The 23,538-nt window shown below is 38.0% G+C and overlaps 1 protein-coding gene across 2 annotated transcripts in view; it reads left to right on the forward strand.

Annotated features, from left to right (window-relative positions):
- Positions 1-545: 545 nt before the first annotated feature.
- The window catches only part of PALMD (palmdelphin), a 28,608-nt gene continuing 5,615 nt past the window's right edge, over positions 546-23,538 (forward strand). The window contains exons 1-6 of one of the 2 annotated variants that reach the window (XR_007507080.1): positions 546-836; positions 6,106-6,186; positions 12,312-12,442; positions 21,712-21,826; positions 22,713-22,746; positions 22,836-22,946. Coding sequence is in view for 1 of the 2 variants with exons in the window: in XM_049809024.1 (XP_049664981.1) it covers positions 792-836; positions 6,106-6,186; positions 12,312-12,442; positions 21,712-21,826; positions 22,713-22,746; positions 22,836-22,946 (517 nt within the window). In the remaining variant the exon portion in view is untranslated. The remainder of the gene's footprint in view (positions 837-6,105; positions 6,187-12,311; positions 12,443-21,711; positions 21,827-22,712; positions 22,747-22,835; positions 22,947-23,538) is intronic. The other variant, XM_049809024.1, reaches the window with a different exon arrangement.

Genomic DNA, 23,538 nt, shown 5'->3' on the forward strand with positions numbered 1-23,538 from the left:
GTGTAAGAGCCACTGGCATTTTAGACTCATCTTGGTAACACTGAAATGATGATCCTGAAATCCTTACTTAGACAAAGCTTCCCCTGAGTCCTAGATAGCTGACCAGTAATTGCACAGATTAACACTTGCATTCAATGACAGACCTGATTGCTTAAAGTTTATTTTACTTTAAGTTAGCCATTCTAAAACATTCTTCCAGCTATGAATACAGCTTCTCTAAAAATTTCATCTAGGAAACTAAATTAAAACTGCTGTCTCAAAAAACCCCCATGCCATCTACAGTGCTAACATTACAACAGGTGAAATAAGTTTCATAAGGAACAGGAATACTTAATAATTTTAAAATACCTGTTTATCACCAGAAGCATACACAAAGGGAAGAAAGAGAAATAGCAATATAATAAAAGTTTACTTCTACCATGGTCCTGGAAGATTTGGGTTTGGGCACTTAACAGTTAAAGAAGCAATGGCACACTAACTGAGCACATTAAAACAAAGAGTTGGCAGCTTCTGAAGGAAAAGGGCTTGTGCTCCACTGTTCCAACTTGTCAGTCAATTCGTGCCAGCACTTGCCACGTCTGCCTCTTCTACACACCCACATTACATGTGTCTGTCTGGACTGATCTGCTCATCTGTTCAGGGACTTTCCTGACAAGTCAAAAATTCTGCCTTCTTTCTGCTCTGGAATTGGATCAAATCACTTCAGCTTTTTTTGTAGCCCCACCAGGAGGCGTTTTGCTTATGATCTTATTCTGTTTTCCTTCACTACTTGTCTGTTTTTGATTTCTAGAATGGAGGAAGCCGAATTGCTGAAAGAAAGATTCCAGGCCATAACAGTAAGTGCTTATAGTTATAACTCGCTGTTTAAAAAAAAAAAAAAAAAAAAAAAAAAAAAAGGCTTAGAAGTAGTATTGTGTTAATGAGCTAATGTGTGTTTTCTGAAGAATGATTTATCCCAGGACAAAAAAGGAAAGAGACGTCAGCTTGAAATTGTTAACTTTTTAATTCTGGTTTATAAGCTATTGCTTTATGATAGCAAAGTTGCATGTACTGACTTCATTACGGGTTGTATTGCACTTTCAAATTAAATTCAAAGCAGTGAAAGTATGTGTGCAAATCACAACTAGACAGTCCAAAATACATATTACTACTATCACAACTGAATGTTTGCCTGAAGGACAGCACGTCAAAAGGCAGCTAGAGAATTCCAGAACAAATAAATTTTCCCATTTCACAACAAGATGGAGAGATGAAAGATTTTTTGTTTTGCATTGTGGAATTAAATACAATTTCTGAATTATTGATGATTTATCATAAATACTGCTGTCTGAAAAGTAAAAAAGGACAAGCTTGGATTAAGCAAATTCCTACTTGTCAGATTTTTTCTTTTTGGGGGGGACGACAGGGGACACAGACTCGGTATAGTTTATGCTGAAGACATTAGAAAACATTTTCAGTTTCTCTTCTAAAGGGAAATCTGATTCAAAAGATTTATTATGTTTTAGAGGAACTACTGAGCTATTTTTTAAAGGAATATAACCTAATGTAACAAAAATGGCTGAATCCAAATTCTCCTCTAATTTGGTCTCCACTGAAATTATTCATTATAAAAGAATTATACTGAAACAAAATTTGACCCTTTGGGATGAAAGGAAAACTGCAGAAGAATCATTCACTGTCACAGACAATCTTTAAAAACAAATAATGGGAACAAAGATATTTTTCACACTCTTAGCATGATAGATTAGTTGTGAAACGAACACTGCTGGCTGAATAAATGGTGGGCAGAGTCAAAAAATACCTTATTGGAGCCAAAATAAATGTGAGAAGGAATAACTGGAAATCTCGAGGAGTTGAACAGGTTGGTTTTTAATTTGGTTGGGTTTTAATTATGACACATGATAAAAGCCAACAGGCACATTTATTGTATATACTTGAGACCTGACTCAAGCCCACAATAAGGTAATTTGAAATATTTTAGGGGGGATTAGAATGTTTGTTTGTTTAACTGCAATGGTGTTTGAACCAGACTTATAACTGGACTTTGTCTCTAGAGTATGAGCTCAAAAGATAAGAAATGTTTTGGCACTCCAACGAAGTCCAGGCCTTGCAATTTTTTTATACTTCCTGGTATCTAGCAGGGGAATGGGGCAGCACACTTGCCTGATAAGGACACCTGCAAACGTAACCAGGGTTAGCATCCTCTGGCTGCATCTTTGCCTCCAGACGAATACTGCAGAAGTATTTTTTTAGGAAACTGTGACAGTTTCTAGTGCCTTGCATTACAGGAAATAGAAAATCATGTGTAGATTCTGGCCATGCCTTCATTTATTACTCTTGCTATGTAAAGGAACTATTTGCTTCTACTTTCATAGTTGAGTGCATTTAATTGAAACACTCAGCGTATTTGTTACAATGCACTGCAGAAATGAAGGACCCTAAATAAGGTGAAGTTGTTATCAGGTTTAAGAATCTGCAGTACGAGTTGTCCAAGAAAACAACACAATATAATTACAATCGCAAGTTAATCAGTGGCTCTGGGAAGGTTTGTCCCAAGCAACATACTGGGGAATTTCAAGTGCTACCTACAAGATGTAGGTTGTAAAGGATCTAACAGAGGATAGCAAGGGGCACTCAGAGCAGTAAACAACTACACTTGTGCTAAAACCTGATTGGTTTCTGATGTTAAATGCCTAGCTCCTTCACAGCATCTAGCTGCTCCCACAGCTCTGAAAAAGACATGTTTTTTTCTGTTATGTAGCTTCCACCTGCTGCTGGTGTATAGAATATAACAAGTAAAAAAATCAAATGCATCCATTTTGCTAGAGAGACTGTCATATCTTAAAATACAAAAGCAAAACAAAGAGGAACCTCATGCTTAATCCTTTCTCATCAAATCCTCTATTCTATAGGAAAACAAAAATGATAGATTTGAATTGTGATTAAAGATTTGAATTATGACATTTCTGCAGTCTCATGCCATTGGACTAAAGTGTCCATACCTCCAGATAAGATGCCTCAATAACCAAGCGTCACCTCTGGAAAATTGTATGCAAACATTAGCTGCTGCATTGGCTTTGACAGTACATGGCATCTGCCATGGGACCAAGCAGACCAACATTGGCACCACTGTGGAACACTGACACAAACTAATGGACTTGGCACACAAGGTTCCTAGGAACACACTGCTCCATAGATGTGTTTCCCTTCCTTTCAGACAGATCCAGTTTAGAACACAATTCTTTTCTGTGCTCAAAAGTCAGGTAAGTTTCCTACACATTTCAGTAAGAATAAAAATTAGGACCAAGGCTCAAGTCTCACCTTGCATTGATGCACAACAGAGATGAAGGGATGAAGGTGCTCTTTCATAAAAAAGAAATCTTGCCCACATTAACAAGAGCATAGTAAGAGAGGATTAGAGGACTTCTGCCAGCAACCTGACTATCTACAGGGACAGAGTATGAAGTTTATTAGTATGGATCCCTTAGCTATCAAAGAATAAACATTTATTCCACCAGATGTATAGTCAAAGCTTTGTACAGCAAGACATGATTTACAGACAAAGTATAGCAGAATACACTGTAGGAAGTGTCCTAACAGGTTTTAAAAATTATTCTGGCAACACAAGGTTCAAAAAGGTTCCTTAAATTCAGCTCCTGGCATTGGACCTTCAGCTTTCTTTGACTAGATATATAAAAGACAATCTATTTCAACCTATTTAATCTGGATAATTCTATAATGGATGTTTATTACCAACCAGTGAAATTAAAACATGCTAGAACACCAAAAGATACAAGTAGAAAATTTTAAGAGCAAAAAATATCAGATGCAAAAGAAACATAGATCACTAACAAAAGAAACAGGCAAGTTTCATTACTGAATAGATTCCTTATTACACAGTTAATTTAAAATGTATTTATTTGTGCCTTTACATTCCAATTTTTTTTCTGCACAGTATTTTTGTGTACCACTTGTTATTTCAGACTGCTCAAAGTCTTAGTACACATCTCCACTGGTACAAAAAGAATAGTTAAATTGATTTAGAATATTTTTTAATAGTATAAGCCAAGTAAAAGTTCATTCTCTGGCTAAGAATCTTCTCCAGAACTTTAGTAAAGAGAAAAAAGCAGTTCTCCTAAGAACGGTAACAATCTATAAACACAAGCTGTTGTCACACTTTGCTATCTAATGATGGGTTATTGAAAGGCCGTTTATACAGTGAGATCAGGAATATTTCCTAATTAAGGAAAGATGTAGAGTTCAAAGACCAGATGCTATGTCTCCAAAAACCAGGACTAGCTGAGTAAAATCCAGCATAGAAGCTCTTAAAGTCTCTAAAAAGGGACATTGCAGAAAAATTACACGTTGTAGTGATCCTAAATCAGTAGCTTTGTTAACTGTGTTAAGAAGCATTGGCAAAACTCAAAATCACTACAGAGATGAAGGTAGCATGTATCTTGAGGCAAGATCCCTACCTGCTCTTTTTGGTGTATTAAAGAGGCAGACTAACACCATCAAGGAAAAACTGTAAAGTACAGATAGCATTTATAGGTGGCTACTGCACATTACAGACTGCAAGAAAGAAGAGATCACTGACACTCATCCACCCTACTAAACCCCAGCATACCCTCAGTCATGCTTGGCCAGCCTGTAGTCCTGCCCTTGATCTCCACAAGGCCAGGTGCTTTCTCCTACTTCCTATGCTTCAGCAAAGCATCCCTGTAGCCTGTGGCCCCACTGCTCATTTCCAGTAACAGTGAAGTGATTCAGCCAAGCACACTACAGCTCTTCCTGTTTCTAAATCCGAGATCCTAGGGAAACAGCAGGGAACAACTCCCAGCCTTATGCCCAGCACTTCCTTACTGACTTTCTACACTCCGTACACACAGCTGGTTCCTCAAGTGGGCTGAAAGGGCAAGTCCTCTTCTATGTTTGTGAAAAACTTAACTGCCTCCGAAACCATACTTGTCTGAAAACAGACTGTTAAAAAAAACTGTCAGTAATCTGTTCTAATTGAAAGGAAAGGGGGATTAGCCCCCAGTCAAACACTTCTGCACAAGACAACAGATATTTAATTTACTTCCCTAAAACATACCAAGAAACAAGTGCAAAAGTTGCCATGTCCAATAACAGGATTTTATAGCATTAAGGCTGACCAGGAGAATAGCCTATTAATACAGCTTGTAAGAGTAGGAGTTAGTTTCCTTTGGCATGATTTCTTTCCCACTGGCTGCTGAGGACACGAAGTACTAAATCAGTGTTTGGCCTCATACAGAGGAGCCACAAGGATACTCCACGTGACAGCAGCTATCCAAAGACATATGTGTTGCCAGCATTCAGAAATTGTTCACCCATTTCCTTTTTTCTATAATCTGTAGCAAAGTGGATGAAGGTGGCACTATGATAGATCAGCGCTACTTGAGGTTTTCCCTTCTAAAGTTCAGCAGCCACAAAACCAGCCTTTGCACGGACTTTTTTTTTTTTTTTTTTTAAATTGAGAGGTAACAACAACAACATATATGAAGTATACTACATTTCTCGGTGTTGATCTTTACCACTATTCGACTAATGAAATAAATTTCTAAGTCTTTGTTTACTCCTATTTATTTCAGCTATTAGCCACAAGATACATAAACTCAGTGCTGGATTCACCAACAGCCCATTTCATTTAGTGATGTATCACAACTGCATGCACAGTGTAGACCATGCAGACTCTTTCCTCTCCTAAACGATGTGTGGGCTGCCTTAGGAATTTTGGGCAGGATCCATTTCTGACCTCATTTTGCATGTACGATTGTGCTCAAATGTTATTTCTTCCTATTTTCTTTCCCTACCCTTCCCAGTAGTAAATTATTTTTAATTTGGATTATCTCTGCTTTGTGGCCATTAACATGTTTAAATGTACTTCAGAGAAGGAGTAATAGAAACCATACCTGCATAGAACACGAGCTGTTGCTGCTAAGAATTATGCACTGCCTAAGCACCATATAAGCTTTAAAATAAGGCTTTATTTGCATGTATTTATTTCACCCTGTTGAACAACTTAATTTTTTTAGCAACAAGTAATTTCTCTAAACAAAATTTTATTGTTCTCTTAACTTGTAGGACAAAAGAAAACTGCAAGAAGAAATTACACAGAAACGTCTAAAAGTGGAAGAGGAAAAAATGAAACATCAACATTTAAAGGTAAGTAAAGTGTTGGATTTATGTAACTAATAATAGCCTCAAGTCGTTCAGCATGAATAAAGTTTTGGATTTTGGAATGCAAATCTTTGTGCATTTAAGTCATGCTTTTACTGTCAAATTTCCACAGCTTTTCGGAGTTTTGCCAGGACTCCATTTGACTTTAATAAGCATCACCCTTTGAAAAAAAATTTACACTCAGGAGCTAATGTTATTTGATCACTTTTCATGGCATAAAATGAGATCATAACCAGGAATAACTCACAGCTGAAAATTAAGCCTCACATTTCAGACTGGGTGTGTTCACTCCTTAATTCCACTACAGCAACCTCACTTGGTACAGGGTGTAGCACAATCTGAGGTCTAATTGCACTTTTTTGTGGAGAAAAAAAGCAGCCTATTTTTATTTGGCTATAGCCTTTTGTCAGCTTGCTTAATGACTCTTTGGTAAAATAATGCTGTTTCTTTGTATATTTAAAAAAAAACCCAACCAAACCATAAATGCTGCAACTATTGTCCTGAAATATGGCCTGGTAAACCTAGGATTACAAAGTCCAAATTACTAAGAAACTAAAAGATCCACCTCTGCAGACACTTGAAATTGCAACGATTTCTACCCAACACCACCATTCTTTAAATATTTGTTGCAATTTGGCATTACATGTCATTTAGGGAGATAAGACAAAAATCTATGCTTCTAGAAATATGCAAAACTTAGTATTTTACATACCCTTTTAATCATGTGAGTGGATAAACAGTTTCAAGAATAGAATGTTGAATCCAATATCAGAGTGTAGTGTGTCTCCTTGAGCAAATGTGGGAGAAACATATTTAAAACAGATTTCTCCAAGATAGACATGTGATCCTGGGTTTCATCCACTCTCTTCTTCTGTGTCAAGCCAAATGTCGTGGTTTAACTCCAGCCAGCAACTAAGCACCACGCAGCCGCTCACTCACTCCCCCCCCATCCAGTGGGATGGGGGAGAAAATCGGGGGAAAAAAAAGTAAAACTCCTGGGCTGAGATAAGAACGGTTTAATAGAACAGAAAAGAAGAAAATATTAATGATAATGATAACACTAATAAACTGACAACAGTAGTAATAAAAGGATTGGAATGTACAAATGATGCGCAGGGCAATAGCTCACCACCCGCCGACCGACACCCAGCTAGTCCCCGAGAAGCGATTCCCTGCCCCCCACTTCCCAGTTCCTAAACTAGATGTGACGTCCCATGGTATGGAATACACCGTTGGCCAGTTTGGGTCAGGTGCCCTGGCTGGGCATGAGAAGCTGAAAAATCCTTGACTATAGTCTGAAGAATACCGAGCAACAACTGAAAACATCAGTGTGTTATCAACATTCTTTGCATACTGAACTCAAAACATAGCACTGTACCAGCTACTAGGAAGACAGTTAACTCTATCCCAGATGAAACCAGGACACCAAAGTAATGAGAAGTTATGATAAACCAGTTCACTGGGCCAGGCAAGCCAACACAAGAGTCACCCAGGCTTAGGTTTTATTGGAAGGTAGTGACCATAAGAACAGGCTTGACAAATTGTGTAACGTGTTGCCTAAAAGAGACATATCTTTTCCAATTCCTGTAACTAATGAGTAGCAAATGTGACTGCCTTCCTCCATCTTAGTACATGGTTACATGGAGTTACATGGAGTACTGCAATTTTATTTTCAGGTTTTTATGCATATAGATTCAGAATGACTCCTTTGCCCTTCTTTTAAGAAGGATAAACTGATCTGTTCTGGATAACCAGCTAATCTTCCCTACTGCGGTGTGCAGACAGAGTCCGAGGGCAGTTTCCTTACAGATTTAGTACGTGTCTTCAGCTAACTTTAATAGGCACAATGAAGTTAGACGTTAACAAAACAAAAACCCAGCCTACACTTATTCTGAAGATGTTTTATGGAATTTTACAGAAGCTAAAACACTCCTGGAAAAATACTATTGAAATGCTCTTCCTTTGGAAGAGGACAGAGGGTGTGATTTGTTTGCCTGTTCTATGAGAAGTCATACAGATATCATACAGAACAGTTTTAAAATTAAAATCAGTCATATTGTGTATGAGGCAAATCAAGGATCTGTAGAAGAAATTCACTTGGCAAAGAGGGATAAAGCATACATTTAAATCTATATATATGGTGTATAAATACACACATATTGTTAGCCATTTGAGTGCCCAAAATGGAGACTACTTTTTCCAGCTGAGTACTAAGACTGTCACTTAATATCAGATGCAACATTACTATATGAACGTCCTCTGCTTGATGCCCCAGAAGCCTTGTCCTTTAATGAACATTTATGCTTCAGACTAATTCAGGTATTTCAATGGAGTCAAACAACAAAAGAATCTAGTGCAGAAATTGCTTTAAAAGAGATTTAGACTTCTAAAGTGTTTAGGCACTTCAGTAAATTTTATTGAGAGCTCATTTCCCTAGCGAGTCAGGTTGATTCCACTCATTTATACTCCTACCAGTTGTACATGGTGAAATCTAGAGCTCCATGACCTATTCAACATAACTCATACCTGTCCCTTAGGAAACTACTGCAGATTAGTAAATCTCACTGTCATAGAGATGTTCCTGTTAGCTGGATATCACTATCCTGTTCCTCATGTTGTCCTTCATCCCTATTTATAACCCTTAGCAACAGGTTTATTAAAAGGTTGTTCTGTTTGGGGGTTTTTTTTTGGTTGTTTTTTGTTTGTTTGTTAAACTTCCTTTTTGTAAATAGGAATCTCTGCTCCAGCTTCCCAGTGACTTTGTTTGTTGTCCCCAAGCTAACTTCTTACTAGAAAGAGACAGGTGAGGTGTCATAGCAGGTCTTAGTTATCCAGTAGAACAGCACTGGAGAAGGAATATTTATTCCCTACATATGCGCTTCTACCACATAAGGTAGAGGACATGCAAGAAAACACACACCTGTGCGGCAAGGACTTCAGGGAACTACAAGGGGTAATGGGGGCTGCTAGTGAGGAATCAAAGGAAGTTTTATTCCAAAGTAATTCTAGCTGCACCAGCAAGTAATTCTTCCTCCTATCTAGAATCCTTCTCACTGAGGCAACAAGCGAAAGGACCAGAGAGTTGCTTGAAAGCATGTCAGCACTGATTTGCATGTATTTTACAAGAGCTTTTCTAGTTTAGCTTATTAAGTTTTTGGCTTCTGACATGCCTGAACTCTGTTAGTGCTACCTTGTAGGTGCTGGTCACGTATCTTCCTATTCTAGGAGTTAAGAGTGTTGAACTACAACCTCTGTGAAAACTGTGAAAATTATTTATGCCTCGCCCAATGTGCCATAAGGTGAACTGCCATACCACTGGGAGAGCAAGACTCACAAACTCAAAAACACCTGTGCCTTCCAGCACAGGATGAATCTTTCAGTGTTAGTCCAGCCTTGCTAAGAATTACAGTGGAGTTATACCTGGAGCATGCATAGGATGCTATTCACAGAATTTGCAGAATATTGTCACAGTACTCCTGATGTGATCATGAACTACAAAAGATAGTGATTGCTTTCCAACACTCTGGCCATTCTCAGGGTCTTATCACAGCACAAGGTACAAGTATACCTTTCCCTTAACATACCTAGTCTAATGCAAAATTAAAGTGCTTTCATATAAGTGCTATAACACATGAACAACCTAGTACTGAGCTAGAGATGCTTTAAGCAGAAGGAAATGCTAGACAGTGGAAAGAACCCGACAGCCCCAAAGCAGCTGCTCCTGCACTGGTTTGTGCTCCCATCTCAGTGGAGCAGCCTTGAAACTGTCTGATGTTCAAAGGCTGTTTCCACAATACACCATGTATCATTCTTTCAAAAGTGGCTAATTAAATTAAAATGATTACATGGTATTTAGTTGGGAGCAGCAGCAAACTATTCTAAGAAAAGGCAAAACCAACACGATTGTGTTATGCCTGTATTTAGGGAGTTTGTTTTCTTCCGCCTAACCCTATACATACATGCAGCCTTTGTTGATTTCAATGGGTGTTATCAGTTTCTGAGGTCTACAGTGCCAGTCTTGCTGTAACTCTCACAAGGAATTATAGATTTCTTTTTGGAGACAGCAACGCTACACTAATTCAGTTCCAGCCAGGATTAAAATCTTTCTTCTAGGAGCCCTGCTTATCACTAAAATCTAAACAGCTTGATTGAAAGGGAATTAATAACTGTGTTCCCTCTAACTTGAGAAAACAGTATTTTGTGGTCAGTAAGAGTTGTGCCAATACAAGATTACATGCATCTACCAGATCAGATAAAGCCATTCTACTAAAATTTGCATTTATTTCATTTCTGCCTAAGACACAACTGCCAGTAAGTGCTGCCAAGTGATCCTACAGCCAGAGTCAAGGCTCAAGACATCAGTCTTGAGCAGCCCTTGTTTCCCACAGATTTCCTAGGATCCAGTGTTGAGAGAGAGCCTGCAGGGGCTAAGGCAACTGTAAACATTGCTCCTTTGCTCCTATGTTCCGGGGGGGGGTGGGGGTGGGGGGAGGAAAAAAATAGTACCATGGAGTACCACAGAATTCCCAACGAACCTGATTTAGCTACAGTTTCTATCACATCATGCATGTCACACATCAAGCAAGTTGACTGCATTTTAATGCAATTTTCAAGTCCTACATGCATCCTCCTCCATCACTTGGGCCTCAGTAATAACCTTACGTAAAGTATACAGTAAACTCTAAGTTCTAAACTCTAAATTCTCTAAGCGTAGGGAGCAACAGTTTAAGTGACTCAACACACAGGATGCAGGCAGAGATTCCAACAGCTGCTGCAAGCAGCACTGAGGTTAATGCAGCCTTCTCACCAGTGCTGGGCACAGCTCTGCCTCAACGCAGCAGTAGTCAAAACCCAATTTAATCTTCATCCACTTACTACAATTAGTGAAACTATATAGGGAAAAAACTCCAAAAACCCTAACATGGAAGTCAAGCAGCTCAAGGAATCTAAATTACAAATGGAAAATTCATGCTTAATTAAAAACCTTGTATGAGTGGGGTTTTTCCCCCCTATTGAAAGAGTTTTTCTAGGGACCCATGCCTCCCACTTTTTCCCCAAGGCAGGAACTAGATTAATATTCCCAAGTTAGATTGAATGGAGTAAAAAGAGTGCATGAAAGTTTGCATGGTTTACAATCTCTAGCCTGCAGATATGAACTTATCTCCATTAATTTTTCTTTTTTACACCAGGAATACTTTAGAGAGCTCTGACAACTTTCAGATGCCACCTTTCATATTGTAAAGCAGCTGTAGGAAGCAATCAGTGCATACAGCCATATTTTTCAAAATTTGAAAACACAGCTGAGAGATCCACTTACCTGTACACATGCAATACACCCATTTATAAGCCACTGCTGTACAGAAAGAACTCCACAGGTACTAAACAGGTTAAGACCTAAATACGCAAGCCCTGGATTTCCCATACAACAGCAGTTCTAAATACATATCAGGTTTGCTGAAACACTAACCAGAAATCAGCAACCCATGCTACACCTTTCTAGTCCCGCTCTTTACCCCACACATCCTCGCCACATGAAATGCAAGTTCACTACCATAATTACCCAAGTTCCTTGTAAACTCCTCAGATAGCATTGCACCACTAACTCCCTAGAGATCTCTTCCCCCTATACAATCTTATCTACAGAAACTTTCCACCTTTTATACTCCATCCCAGAATTTATGCAATGCCATGACCCCAGAAATCAGGGCTATTGAAATAAAACTATAACGCTTCTGACTGGTGCCTTTCGCACAAGTCTGTAATATGTATGCTTTGATAAAACTGTTTTGCTTTATTGAGGACAAACACACCACTGGATCCACTTATAAATATTAATCTGTTACAGGTACCAACTGACATCCTCTATGTATTTGTTGGGTGGACTAATAAAAAGGGACATTGTTCTTAACGAGTTTGGTTTTAAGTCAATCTCAAAACACAAATGTTTTTTAGTATTTCTCTTTCAGTGGCACTCACCGCTGTCAGGTTGCCTTATGCTAGATACAGGATAAGAATGTGGATCATGCCTATGGCATCAAGACAAATACAGTAAATGACTGACTAGCCTAACTTTTAAAGTACTCTTACTTGTCTGTATTCTTCCCCATCAGAAAAAGGCCTTGCGAGAAAAATGGCTCTTGGATGGCCTTAGTTCTCTCACTCCAAAAGAGCAAGAAGAAATGCAAAAGCAGAATCGGGAGGACCAAAAACGGACTGATGAGCTGGAACAAGACATTTTCAGGTAGGGTAGTATCCCTGCCCTTCTGTCCAGGTTTAAATGGTCCCTTCTTAAAAGTCCTACCTTATTTTGTAAAAAATTAATATGTCAGCAAGGGCTAAACATACACAGTTTTACATGCAGAATAAAGCAATTTTTGTTATATTTTCTAGTCAGCTAGAATTAGAAAATACACAATGCAAGCTTCCATACTGTGAATTTTATCAAACTACACAATAAATATCTTGCAGAATATTTGTTCCTCCAATTCCAGATATCTATTCCATGCTATAGTCAATAGATATAAGCCACAGTACATGGGTTTTGTCCTGAGATAGAAATTGTTGAATCAGAGTTTCAAAATAACAGTAAATAGTTTTAGAACTTCTTCAGTTTCACTAGGTCCTGCACAGCCTTTAATACCTGACTTCTACCATAACACAGCACTTTAGAACAGTACAAGCTGCCTAGCACCATTAGTATCACTTGCCTTATTTTCACTTAATTTCCATGCTGTTTTGTCCTCAATTAATTTCCAGAAGCCTGTTAGAGCAAAGGTTTTTTTCTACCTTTTATTAGAGATGTTCCTACAATCTCACTGCTTAGTGTATCCCTATCACATAGGGCTAACATCAATTTGCATAGACAGTCTCACATACGACTCCTTTATTTACTATGGACATGATTCTAGGTACTTATTATTTGCAGTTAGCCTTTCCCAAATACCACAGGGCTCTGTACACAATCAGCTCCTTCCCTGGGTCCACGCATACTGACTGGTACTACCCATTAGCACCCACAGAAAGACGAAGTGTTCCTGTTTCTTTAGATTCTGGAAAGTTTCATCATCCTTTTTTGAGGCTTATTCCTCTATTTCAGTTCAATAGCATCTTCCTCCATACTCTTCTCTTCTTCCGCTGTCCTCCTACACACACTCTTTTGGCAAAGTTGTCACCAAGATTACCTCCTCCAGTTATCTGCCACCCACTTCCCTTCTTACTCCATCCCTCAGACACAAACAATAATTCTCTTGGCTGACAGGCAGCAGCCTAGTGTTAGTTTGTCCTATAATTACGCTGACTTCTTGCTCGCAAGCACTTTTCTCAACAGAACAGCTTTTCACCCACCCTTGTAGAATTCTTTATTGTAGTAGTAGGAGGTAGACACTGTGCTCTAAAAACATCCCAGCAGGTTGTGATTATGAAGACATGCAAGAGGGGTCCCTGCGACAGTGTCATCACCAGAAGAGCGAGCCCTGTGGGAAAGGGCTGGCTCAGGAGCAACAGGGAAGTTGCACTGAGCAAGTAACTCCCCACCAGCCCACTGGAAGTTCAGCCCTTCTCCAAGCACTGGGAGTATAGACTAGATTTTCAAAGTCCTGTTGACTTCGAGTAAGAGCTGGAGGTTTACTCGAGATCTCCTTTATGCCCTAAGTACTTTGGTGATGGGAGATCTTTAAAATGACTGTTGGGTTTTTTTAAGTCTCAGAACCAAGTCAAGAACTGGATTTGGTGTGTGACTATGTTGTGGGAATGATGCTTTTATTCTCCTGACATAACCTATACTGTTGCCAATTTGTTTGACAACACCCAAGTAAAGAACAAGCAATGCCATTATAGTGGAGGTCTGTAAATGTCTATGCCACCAAAAAGGAAAGCTACTGAACTCCTGACATACTGACTGCCTTAAAAAACAGTGAAACATTTTAGCAGGAAGCATACTGTATCTCCAGCATCTAAATCTAGTCTGTCACCTCACAACATACTTTTAGGGTTGTCTGCACCTGAGTCACTGTAATCAAGCTATCTCACAGCAATGCTGGCAGTGGGTCCCTTCTGTCCTATCCCTGGGAAGACTTGGAATGCAGGATTAGGACTTAGAAACCTTCCTACAATACTAGTTCGGAGATTTCAGCAAATAGGATTGATTATTCACATATGTAATGTCATTTCCATGTCTCAGAGAATCCTGCATTTGTAACTACAGTTGTAGAGTCTTTTGATACTGTTTTTATAATTATTGTCCTGAATTTGTCATCAGCTCAGTGGCCTTAGTTTTTATTTTCTCAGAGACCAAAACTGAACACACATAGTGAGCTTTACTTCTTTGAATATAGCCACATAAAATTTTTTTTATCATGACTAGAATTTATCACTATTACAAATAGTAAAACAGTAATCCAACTGGTGCTTCAAACCTGAAAAACTCCTTTAATTCATGCCGGTAAATAAGCATCACAAAGGAATATTCCCTCTGCTTTAATTCTAGATTGGATCCAAATTTGACAAGAGGTTATAAATTTTAAAGTTTATCTGAATTAGAAGCTTTCAGGTCTGTTAAAAGATGCCCATAGGCATTTAAAGGAAGATTTCTAAATGCATTTGTGCTTTAAGGAAGGAGAAATGAAAGTGCGAAACCTCCTATTTGTCCCTGATTGCTTTCTTAAATCACAGCATGAATCCTGGAGTAACATCTCAGCCCATCTCTATTTTTTGATAATTACAAGGACTAGATGCAGATATACTGTGAATGGGGAGACTGCACATTTAATACCACATCACATGACCAAGAGCACACACATTATACCAAACAAGGCAGAGATTCCTCAACTCATACACTTGATGTATGCCTGAGCCTGTAACAGCCTAAGTATAGAAATATGCCTGTTACCTTCCCACTGAAATCTTTGCCAGAGACTTGGTTAACATTCAGCATGCACAAAAGCAAAAAACATGTTAGAATTCCTTTCCCATGTAGGTGGGATGCAGGGATGACAGGTTTGTTTTGTTGTGTTGTTTTGGTTTGTGGTTTGTTCTTTTGTTGTTTTTTTTTTTTGTTTTAATGCTTTCTATTTATATGCCTGCGTTTAGGAGAAATGTATTAGGTATGAATTCTTTTCCTACATAGTTCCAGATTCAGTTAATTACAAGCACAAGTATTGTTTGTCTATCTAGATAGCTGATATTCTGACCATAAACCAGCAATTTAAATGCTGATGAAAATGACATGAAATAAATTCACTTGCAACTGTAAGCACTACAGTGGAAAAAACTGCAATAAATGTTTGATTGTAATTGCTGGCCTCCCTCCTCTTACTAAAAATATTATTCTTTTTCCAAGAATATAAGGCTATTTGTTTTACTACACCTGCTTAACAAAAGCTGGGAATGGTTCTTCTTATATTTTTAGATATGGTGCTCTTTCATGGCAATTCATTTTTTCATACCAAACTAAGTATTTCCACAGCCATTTGTTGTCAATACCAGTGTTTACCAACTAATGTTTCTTCTCTGTGACCTTCTCCTGGGAATCTCCACCAAATTGCTTCCTCCTTAAAATGATTCCTACTTCTTGACATACATCTGGAATACTTCAGATTTATTTGTAGTGAAATGAATCAGACAAATTACATCAGCATAAAATGAAAAGAATAACTGACAAAAAGTTTAACACAAAGTGACACACTGTCTTCACTCTTATATTAACAACTTCACAGGTATAATGCATCCTAGAAATGAAAATCGATATAGAAATGCTCCTAATTACATTCCTGATTCACACTGAATTTTAAGGACTTAATTCACCATTGCTGAAGTTCTAAAGACAGTTTAGAGGTTTGTAAGGCCTTGATATCAAAAGAAATATTTTCATTACTGATATACTTACTCTCATAACCAAACAATCTACATACCTTAGAGTCTTTGGCAGCTTTTATCTTCACAATACACAGAGGACTCAGACAAGGACATTTGACTTTATATAGGGAGAACGAAGGCAGAAGAACATACCTGGAGTCATGTGGGAACTTCCTTCCGAACTAGGAATTTAAGCAGGTTTATTCACATCAAGCATCTTTTGCTATAAATTATACTTCCTACCATTCTTCAATAGCTGTCTAGCAAAGGCCTCTAGAAAAACATCCATGCTGTCTTCCAGATATCATTATATTTTGTTTAGACATACCCAGCCCAGTTTCAAACCAGGCAGCAGCAATACAGAAACCTAATAATACAGAGTTCAGTATGAACAAAGTCTACTAAAAAGCACAAAATACGCACCATACAGTACTCGCACAGTGCTTTTGCTATGCCATAGATATCACCCAAGCTAACAAAAGCTTGCTTGACTACATTTATGTGAAGTCATATTTTTGACCTGCCCTGTAAATCAAAGATTGCTAAACTTGATCATGTAGACACATGTCATGCAGTAGCAGTAAGACATATTATTCAGAAGCTCTGTAGAATTCTTTCTTCTGGGCATCTGATTATTAAACTTCACTTCATTCAGATAGATTCCACTTTGATGATTATTCTACGTGGTTTTGTCTTCAGTTAAAAAAATCTACATCACTTTGAAGACTTTTTGAATACACTCAGACCAGTCTTTGTTTCTTTCTGCTGAGAGGACAATCACAGTTGTAGGCAGAATATTTACAGTAGTGGCATGGGCCTTTCCATCACCCTCCTAAATGGGACCTCTGTTTTGAAACATTCTTTACTCAGGTGTTGAATAGAGCTAGTGTATGTCTGCTAATCAGTTTGAATTTGAGCATTTTTTGATAAAAGGGAGAGTTCCATTCTTTGTATCAGCAACAAAACAGTGAATAGCAAACGGCCTGAACCACCTTCCAGACAAATAGCTGAATGCTGTGGTTATGGACAAAAACTAGCATTTACATTATCTGTCCTATTCACCCTCTTTACATGTTAGAAGTTACAGTGAGCAAAGTGAGCATGTCCTTGATCAGGGTACAAGCTGAATGAAGAATTATGAGTCACGTTTTCTCATTTAATATTCAGCTAAGCACTCATTCTTGATGGAATTAGTTGCTAAACAACATACTTAAAAATGCACAAACAACATCATGTTAACTAAGGTCTATTCAATGTTTTGTAATGTGATACATGAAGGCAGGCTAAGGCTAGATGGACTCCAGAGCTGCTGAAGCATTTGACTCACCTCAAAACGTGTGAGGACTTGCTAAACTGCCTTTTCCTCTCAGTCTGGTATTTTCCAGGGTGGTACCCTCCTATCTGCTTTTCATTCTTAAGCCATTTATTTTTTCTCCTGGGGTGGCAGTGGTGCCAAGCCCAGCAGATCAGCTGGTGGCCAGCAGCAGTCACGCAGAGAAACTTCCAATTTAGTATCTTGGCTTCTAAGACTCCTTCTTTCATCCACACCTCCATACTGCTTATTTTACCCTCTCAGATAATGAGCTCTACTCAAGGAGAGAAGGACAAATATCCAAAGGATTAATTTAATACAGTAGCTATGTTATGCTTCCTTTTCTCTACAAAACACAGAAGCACCATCGAAAAATAGTTTCTTATAATTGCTAGTGTAGCTCCTAGACCCTTTCAAGACAAATACAAACTGTGATGTAACTTCATAAAAATGTCATTGATTTAGAAGTTTCTAAAGATTAAACACACCAGAAAGATCCTGGCCTAACTTTTCAACTGCACGAGGTCAAAAGGACTCAGATTTCTTCAAACCATACAAAGTGCATCTTTTAAAAGTTTCCTTTCAACAAATTCCAGCATGCACACTCACAACATCCTCTGAAAATGAAGCACAAAAATCTATCTCTATATGTAAGTATGAGTGCAAAAGAGATACTTAAGGTCTAGATGCAACACCCATTACATCAGTATGAGAATTTTTCCCTAACCCCACTGACCACTGAATCAGTCCTCTTAATTACCATATGAAGTGGGTGTTGGTATGGGTGTGACAGCATACATAAATTTAAATAATACTTTTCTTGATCTCCCAGATAACTATACGGGGTTTATCATCTTTGATTTATTTGGGGTTGTGTTTTCTCTTTCTCTCTCCCCACCCCCACTTTTTTTTTTTTAATACCTTTCCAGGATTTTTTCTTCTCTTCCACCTGTGTGTCTATGAGCATTTAGAGTCCAGACTGAAATAAACCCATAGTAGAAGTTAATGATTCTTCCATTCATTATGTTTGTCATCTTTTAATGATTAACTTTTGCATTATGATAATATTACAATCAAGTCTCATGTAAAAGTACAACATTTTGATATATTAAACAAATACTATTCCGTAAGAAGTGCAGAAATATGGCACATGGTCATTGCATTACTTTCTTTTATAGCCCTCCAAGAATATTCATCCCCCTCATTACAAATTTTTTAAGTTTTAGCACTATAATCAGTACCTTTGAGCAGGGTCCTAAGGGCATCTTGCAGAGCTCAGGTCCAAAGTGTTATCTGCTTCTAAATATTTTTTTCAGCTTTTACTTTCATCCCGAATGCATTTTTCCTCACATCTCAGTTCTGAGGTCTGTGATACCTTTGTGTTTCAAAAAAGAGAATATTCTCACTAACAGATAAAAGTCCACATGGTATCCTATTATTGTAGTTGTACAAATCTGAGTTTAAATAGGGCAAGATCCACAGTGTTAATTCAGACTCCTCAAGCAGTCACACAGAAGGACATAAATAATGCTTCTTTGCCAGCCTACACTCAATTTTTCTGGTCTGCTTACTTTAAAGGGATGACAGATTTCTATTATTAATGTTGACTTCGGTGTAATAATCATGGATCCTAGCACATACTAAAGAATAAGTCAAAACATAAAACAATTTTTTCTATGAGGGTTATAGGTCATCATTACTCTATATGTAACTTTGTCTCAGATCATCTAGTTGTAACTCTCTTCTGACTGATCTGAGCAACTAGTGATACCAGTTACAGTTGCCTTAATTCTACAGTCATCAATTTCTGACATGGATTCAAAAGTAATGGAAGACATGTTTCACTCAAAAATGGAAAGTTTTGAAATTTACATTTGTTTTTTTCTTTTAAGTTAAAAGAAGTTCTTCCAAAAATGATCCCAAAAAGAAAAGGTAGATGAACCACGAGACTGAAGCTATATGGCACTCACAGCATCAGAGACCCAGTTCAAGTCCCAGTTCAGAGTTAAATCTGGCCTTGATTCTAGATCTTCATGGAAAAGTGAATTCCCAACTACTAGGCAAATAAGGCAAATTTCTATCTAAAACCCAACAAATATGCACTTATGCAGAAAGCAACAGTCTTGACTAGAAAGAGGAAATAAATAGGATACGGGACACCTGCTTAAGTCACCGCCTTAGTCACCAGAGAAAAGAATTTGCCTGAGATACTTTAACTTAGAGGTGTGCTTTAACTGGGCATAGCTTTCTCCCTCTCTCACATACATAGAGATTAGATATTTTATCCTGCACCTTTCTGTCTAGAAGTATTTAATCAAACATCTTAGTGCTAAGAAAATAAAACTTCTAATTAGGAAAAAGATGCCTTAAACATTGTACTCAGCTTTAACATACAAGAAACTATGTAACAGATTTAACATGTAACAAAAGGGGGAGGGAAAGGGAGCTGTGACCCCTTTTAAATAATGTACAAACCTACAGCAGAAGTCAATAGCCCAAAAGAAATTTTGACTGCCAAGCCAAGTCTTAACTGGCGAGATACTTATAGTTTGCACTGTTAAAATCTGACAGAGATAAGTCAATTGCTGAATATCCTGATATCTTAGAGAATATCCAAAGTTAGTATATTTGGTATTCATAAGAGGTAGGCTTGTAGTGTTTGTAAAACAAAGCTCTCACTGACTAGACCTGGGTACAATCAAGGCTCCTCCACTAATAAACAGACCCTTAAAAATTGTTTCTTAGTGTTGGAAATCTCACCTAATTGCAATCCTAGAAAGTGATTGCTATTAGCACCTGATGCAACCTCTATCACAGCTATGTGAACTACCAAGTTTTCTCTTGCAAATTCATTGGTAATACTTGTAAGTATATTACTTGAGCAAACACTGCAAACATTAACCTTCCCAGCTGCTTGTCCTAGGTGCATTGAACCAGTGTGTCTTGCGTGACTGCTGTTTTGCTGAAAAGGAATGCTTTCCAGAAACAAGATTTCAGTACTTTTCACAGATAATTAAGTACACAAAATGCTGATGAGTGACTCAGAAGAATGCCTGTATGTCTGTAAAAGCCTTAGTACACAGCCCCAAAGAGGAGCCCTTAAAATTTACTACTATATTTAAGTCTGTAACTACACAAGCTCTGGTCTAGTCTATCAGGTCCGCTACAATAACACCCACCCCACAACAGTAATATGTTGCATTTTTAATCAAGATTTTTTTTCCTAAAGAATCAAGCTTCAAGCTGTCAGTCAAGCACTGTTACACCTGTTTTACCAAAGCAAAGAATTTTGAAATCCCAGGACCCATGTTCACACATGCAAAACCTTGGAGAACTGTCTTGGCATCTTGGAGCTGAACACACACACACCCCTGCCTCAGAAACCCCCTTCATCATCATGTGTTTGTAAATTCTTCATTCTCAATCTCAGACGGACTGGAAAACAAAAAAGCTTCAGACTTTAGTCTCTTGAGCATCCTGCCACTATGCAGGCTGCTTAGTTTTCAAAATCCACACAATTTTGAAGTTACTACTTCATAAACGTAGCCTGCAAAGCACATCATTATAATGATTTCTAGCTATATGAATTTTCCTATTGAAAAATGGTTAAGAGCTGTTTTACCTACAGAAAGTACTTGAAAATGCCATTATTATTTTATCAAAAAAGGTCTACCCCTCAGAAACACAAATACAATTTGATTTCCATTGATTGAGGTGGTTCTTCTGGAATTGTAGCTTCTAGTTATAGATTGACTAGAACTTTCCTTCATGGGGGACCCTCCTGAATACAGTTTGGCTACATTTAATAAAATATAGCATATGAGGTGATGTACTCTCGCCCTTGCAGTACCACCACGTACAAGAACATTCTTCTTTTTTACAACAAAAGACTTTGCTTCTTTTCATCATGTGTACAAGTACACATACAAAATTAAGAAACAAAGTCATAATCCTGGCATCTGTATACTAGATTCCTACACCTTAATTACAACAGCGTAATCACATTTCTTGAGAAAATGTAGGACAGAAAATTTGCTTAGAGATGAAGAAATGCTGTGGGGGCCTATATTCCCTATCTATTTGCTCCTGAAAAATAAGTTAATTTCAGCCACTGTTTTCTAAGTAGGCTCAGAAGGAATCTACAGCAGGTAGATTTTTTTTTTTAAAATGAGAATACTATTTCACAGTATTTCCTGATGCATGTGAAATTATATGCTGATCTCATATTAGACCAAAATTTGTCCGTGTAAGTAGAACCATCCCCACTAATGTTCACATTCACAATATATTGAATCGGCAATGTTTTTCTCTGCCTGGTATTAAATCAAAGGGAATTGTGATTGCAGACTGGAGAAGGAAATTGAGGCTCTGGAAAGAGAGGAAATGGAAATCTCAGCTAAGGAAGAAGCAATTTTAAAGAAACTTAAGTCTGTTGAGAAAACAACAGAAGACATAATAAAGGTTAGTGCCAAATTACTCCAGAAGTAGAATTCATTACTTGTTCACCATAAAAACCAGCAAAAGGGGAACTAGCTGGATCCTGAGTGGTCATGAGCTTTTGTCTAAAGTGACAGTAGTTCAGATACAAGAGGGGTCAAGATGTTAGACTGTTCAAGTGGCCAAATGTCTCCATTTGCTTGTTTATGGGAGTGGAGGAGCAATTCCTATCATTATTCATCTATAACACGTCTCAAAAAAAATAGTGCTGACACTAGCACTAACCAGCAACTTTGCATCTCAGCCAGAGACAGACATAACAGGTACAGAGTGGGTAGAGGCTGATGTATTCATACTCCATCAGGTGATGTCCCCAGCTAAACCGTATCATGCTTTTTCCCTCAAGTCCCTGAGAGAGGTTCTAGTGAAACATGACTTAATATTATCCATCATTAGTCTTTGTCAAAAGGTCATTTTGATATTTGAAAATCGTCTTAAACTATCTCAGAAAAATATAGTGATGAAACTAAACTCCAATTCTCTAGTTGATCTTACACACTCTCTCTAAAGATATGTAGGAAGATAAGCACAACTAGAAAGCCACAGTAGAGCCTTTGAAAATCTTTGAAGCCAATCAGTTCAGGCCACAGTGTGAGGCTGTGTCACTGACTAACACTTTGTAATGTCCTATCCTTCCCTGTGTGAGTTGGAATCATATTGGCAAAAAAGACCAGAAAAATTTCACTTTCTCCCCTGCCATGCTCCAACTGAGCATGTTCCACTTTAAGCCCCTTCTCAGTATGAAGCTGTGCACACAAAAAGTTAAAACTATCAGGTAAAGCAAAACACTGCCTAGTTAACATCTTAAAACTGACTAATGACATTTATTGTTAATGGTTCTCTTTCCTAGTCTGTGAAGACTGAAAAAGCAGGAGTTGCAAAAGGTATGTTTAGTCAAAAAAAAATTTTTAAAAAGGTTCATGTAGAAGTCAGTGAAAACATACTAAATGCTTTGTGGATCTTCTTTATTCAGAGGCAGCAGACTACATATACACCAGCATACCTGACCTTCCCAAGTATTTCAGGCCTTCCGCACTGAGAAGTGCTGCACATGCTGCCACTGATGATGAAGAAAAGAGAAAAGGTACTGCTTATTAGTAACTCCAAAGGGTGTCAATACGTGCAAAGACTTCCTATAAATTGAATCTAATACACTTTAAGGGAAGGATAAACATTACAGATATGGGACAATGTTGTTCTCATTTAAGCTGTGTTGTGTTATCAATGAGGTCATCAAAACTGAGACGTGAGACACTGGTGTAAGGTATGTGCCATTGAGAATAAGGATCAAGTGTTTTCAACATTGACACTTCTTTCCAGCACTTTGTTCCTCTACCTGGCATAACCTTAAGTAGCTTCTCCCTTCATACTATACATTTCACATTTTCTATCCATGCTTATACCTACTGGGCAGCCAGCAGTAGTCTGGTTATTTCCCAACTACTACAAAGCCTCCTAACCCTTCTGAGAGCTTAAGACTCTTCACTCTTGTAGCACGTTGAGCTCTTTCAACTGCTATTGCCCAACACAACACCAGGGGCCAAGGTTAAATCTGGCTTTCTCAGTCAGTCAATCACGTAATGAAAACTGGCTCCTCTTTCCTCACAGAATTAGATCCAATGAAAAATATTTTTTTCCACTTCAAATTTTGACAGGATGGAAGGGAGCATTCAAAA

This window comes from Accipiter gentilis, chromosome 8 (assembly GCF_929443795.1).
Source record: "Accipiter gentilis chromosome 8, bAccGen1.1, whole genome shotgun sequence".
NCBI lineage: Eukaryota > Metazoa > Chordata > Aves > Accipitriformes > Accipitridae > Astur > Astur gentilis.